The sequence below is a fragment of the Pseudozyma flocculosa genome, assembly GCF_000417875.1.
Source record: "Pseudozyma flocculosa PF-1 unplaced genomic scaffold scaffold00015, whole genome shotgun sequence".
Taxonomy (NCBI): domain Eukaryota; kingdom Fungi; phylum Basidiomycota; class Ustilaginomycetes; order Ustilaginales; family Ustilaginaceae; genus Pseudozyma; species Pseudozyma flocculosa.
Window position 1 is genome coordinate 27,191 of NW_006920883.1, and position 3,943 is coordinate 31,133.

The following is a 3,943-nucleotide window of genomic DNA, read 5'->3' on the forward strand; positions in this document are numbered from 1 at the left end:
CGCGCATCGCCCTCCGCAGCCGCCGCTCGTTTGCCACGTCGGCCTCGCGCCCCCTCGCACGACCCCCGCCCGGCGACCTCAACCGCCTCTCGCGCATCATCACCAGGCCAAAGGACCAGGGCGCTTCCCAGGCCATGCTCTACGCAACAGAGGGTATCGACAGCGACGAGGACCTCACACGCGCAATGGTCGGCGTCGCCTCCGTCTGGTACGAGGGCAACCCGTGCAACGCCCACCTCCTCGAGGTCGGTCAGCGCGTCAAAAAGTCGGTCAACGACGCCGGCCTCACCGGATACCAGTTTGGCACCGTCGGCGTCTCGGACGGCATCTCGATGGGTACAGACGCAATGGCCTACTCGCTCCCCTCGCGCGACCTCATCGCCGACAGCGTAGAGAGCGCATGCGGCGGACACTGGCTCGACGGCTGCGTCGTCGTCCCCGGCTGCGACAAAAACATGCCCGGCGTCCTCATGGCCCTCGGCAGGCTCAACCGCCCCGGCATCATGGTCTACGGCGGCACCATCCGCCCGGGAGGCTGCGCCAGCATCGACGGCACCCTCGACATCGTCAGCGCCTTCCAGAGCTACGGACAGTACCTCGCAGACGGAGGCACCCCCGACGCCGAGCGGAAGCGCTACGACACCGTCCGCAACGCCTGCCCCGGTCCCGGCGCCTGCGGCGGCATGTACACGGCCAACACGATGGCGTCGTGCTCCGAGGCCCTCGGCATGACGCTGCCCGGCAGCTCCTCGTTCCCGGCAGAGTACCCCGAGAAGCTGGCCGAGTGCGACAGCGTCGGCGCCGCCATGCGCCACCTCCTCGAAATCGACCTCAAGCCGCGCGACATCATGACAAAGTCGGCCTTTGACGACGCCATCGCCCTCACCATGGTCCTCGGCGGCTCCACCAACGCCGTGCTCCACCTCATCGCCATCGCCCACTCGGTCGGCATCGAGCTCACCATCGACGACTTCCAGCGCATCAGCGACACGACGCCCTTCCTCGCCGACCTCAAGCCCTCTGGCAAGTACGTCATGGAGGACGTCCAGAAGCACCTCGGCGGCATCCCCACCGTCATCCAGTACTGCATCGAGCAGGGCCTCATGAAGGGCGAGCACCTCACCGTCACCGGCCGCACCCTCGCCGAAAACTGCGACCGCTGGACCCACGAGCGCGGCAAGCTGCCCGCCAACCAGGACGTGCTGCGCACCGTCGACAAGCCGCTCAAGTCGACGGGACACCTGCGCATCCTCAAGGGCAACCTCGCCCCCGGCGGCGCCGTCGCCAAGATCACGGGCAAGGAAGGGCTCCACTTTACCGGCAAGGCGCGCGTCTTCGACACCGAGGACGACATGGTGCACGCCGTCGAGACGGGCAGCATCAAGAAGGGAGAGAAGACCGTCATCGTGCTCAGGTACAAGGGCCCCAAGGGCGGTCCGGGCATGCCCGAGATGCTCAAGCCCACCAGCCTCATCATGGGCGCCGGCCTGGGCCAGGACGTTGCCTGCCTCACCGACGGCAGGTTCAGCGGCGGGTGAGTGGGCTATTCGGCCGGCCAGCTGTTGATGGGTCCCAGCACAGAGGCCATCCCTGCTGACACTGTCCGTCGATCCCTTTCTCGCTCTTTCCTCTGCCTTGGCCCCGACCTTGCCGCTTCTCCCCTTGGCACTGTCCCCATCGCTCCGCCGCTCCGCCGCCCCGTCCCCGCGCTCTGCAGCTCGCACGGCTTCGTCATCGGCCACGTCGTTCCCGAGGCGCAGGTGGGCGGCCCGATCGGTCTGGTGCGCGATGGCGATACGATTACGATTGATGCCGAGAAAAACACGCTCGAGCTCGTCGGCGTCTCCGAGGCCGACCTGGCGCAGCGCCGCCAGAGCTGGACGCCGCTCGAGATCAAGCCCAAGTCCGGACACCTGCTCAAGTTTGTGCGCAACGTCTCGGACGCCTCTTCTGGGTGAGTCGCGTCGAGTGGTGCACCCCTGTCGTCGTCGTCGTCGTCGTCGTTTGGAGCTTGAGAAGAGAGAATATGGGTGAGGGAGGCGGGCGAAAGTTGACTGACCCTCCTGGAATCCTGCTTTATCGTTCCGGTTCGACAATGGTTTGACAGGTGCGTGACGGACCTCTAGATTGCGACGCGCAGCGGATGTGGATTTCTGCATTGGTACTCGCTGCTTTTGCAGCTCCAAGTTTGTCGATGCAGCACCGACGTCGGACGTCGTCTCTGTTTCTGTCTGACCCGTTGCATCGCATCGTACCGCATCGCACCACTTCGTGGAGGGGCGGGTTGCTACGGACAGACAGCTGAGATTGCAGGCACGCGAGTGCGAGGGGAAGAGGAAGGGAACGAGGAGAGGAGAGGAGAAAGGAGTGCGAGATGTGACGCGGCGAGGCTTGTGGGGGGAATAAGCTCAGAGGAGCTCTTTGCGATCGCGTCACGGCCAACAAGAGACGAGCCGGGCGATGAGGATTCGAAGGGGCGCAGCAGGGGAGGAAGAGAGGAGGTCAGCATCACTCTTCGGTACCTGTACGTCCAGAGAGAGGCGGCAAAGGACGAGGAGAGGGGGAGTGAGAGGGTGGACGGGGACGGGGACGGGGACGGGGACGTACCGAAGAGAACATCCGGCACGACGCCGTCGTACCTGTCGGGGACGGTGGATTGCCACTGTGCGATGGTGAGATCCAACACTGTCCTCGCCGCCCCATCCTCGATTGTGTATCAGCTTCTGTCGACTTCTGGGGCGACGAAGAAGGGGGCGCAGGGACGTACCGAGCTGGGAACGCGTGTTGAAATCGACGACTTGGGCCTGATGCTCTTTTCCCTGTCGACAGGAGCGTGGTGACGCGAAACCCGGGGCGCGACGTGGGGTTGGGGGTTTATCAGTCGTCGTGGCAAGATGGTGGGGAAGGTGGGAAGGGGGGGCGGACGTACGTCGATGTGGTATCGAATCGTCTTGCCGCATGACGCCTGTCGAATCATCATCGCACCAGAGGAGAGGAGAGAGGGGGGAGAGGAGGGTGAGCGAAGACGATGACGGTGATGGATAGAAGCGAGCGCGGTCCGGTACGCACCTGACCGAAGTGCTCGGGCACAGCTACCCCCATTTCGCCCCGGTCCACGTGCGGCTTACATGCCGACTGTCGGTCGGTCGTTGCATCGTCCGAGCGGGTGCCACAGAGAGAAGGGAGGGGATGAATGGGTCAGCATTGGCCCTATCTCTCCTCTCTTCCGACAGCACAGCAGAAGGCAAGAGGCGGGACGGCGAAAAAGTGCGGGGAGCGACGTACGGGACCGGCGGGAGTATAGTGCGTGATCAGGGCTTTACCGCTCTTGCCTCCCCCTTCCCCTCCTTGTCCGTTGCTGCCGCCGTGGTGGTGACGCGAAGACCGTTTCGACATCGTCTTGGCGTCCACCTCCGTCCTCGCCGCCGTGAAAAGGACGAGGAGCAGGAGCAGGGAGAAGGCGCCGAGCGCGCGGGTACGTCTCGTGATCGTGGACGACGGCGACGACATGGTCGGTGGCGAGGAGGTGGGGTGTTGGTGAGGGGGTAAGGAAGGATGGGCTCGGATGGTTGTTTATGTATGTACACCGCAACGACGGCGCCCCCACCTCATCCTCTGGCAGGGATCGTCCTCGCTTGGCTTGGCTTGGCTTGTCGATCAGCTGTTGAGGCCGCGGCATCAGGCGACGACAACCCGCACCCCCACCGCATTGAGCTGACCGTACGTCCGGTTCGATCAACCCACACGGTCCGAACGAAGCCGAGCCAGCCTTTCGTTCCCATTGCATTGCATTGCAGTGAATTGCGTTTGTTGATGAAAGGCAGAAGAAAGGAATAGCCTCGGAATGCTGACGATGCACGAACGAGGTCTGACCCCTCGTACGTCGCGTCCAGCTCCTCGAGTCCAGTCCCTCTGTCCCTGTGCTGGCCGCGGATCGACGGCA

At 64.3% G+C, this 3,943-nt stretch overlaps 1 protein-coding gene across 1 annotated transcript; it reads left to right on the forward strand.

The window, feature by feature from the left end:
* Window positions 1–134: 134 nt before the first annotated feature.
* On the forward strand, window positions 135–2,235 carry PFL1_04514 (uncharacterized protein; the record flags this gene model as incomplete). Its single annotated transcript, XM_007882040.1, has 3 exons — window positions 135–1,534; window positions 1,718–1,954; window positions 2,181–2,235. The coding sequence occupies 3 exons, from the start codon at window positions 135–137 to the stop codon at window positions 2,233–2,235; spliced, it is 1,692 nt and encodes a 563-aa protein (XP_007880231.1).
* Window positions 2,236–3,943: the final 1,708 nt, after the last annotated feature.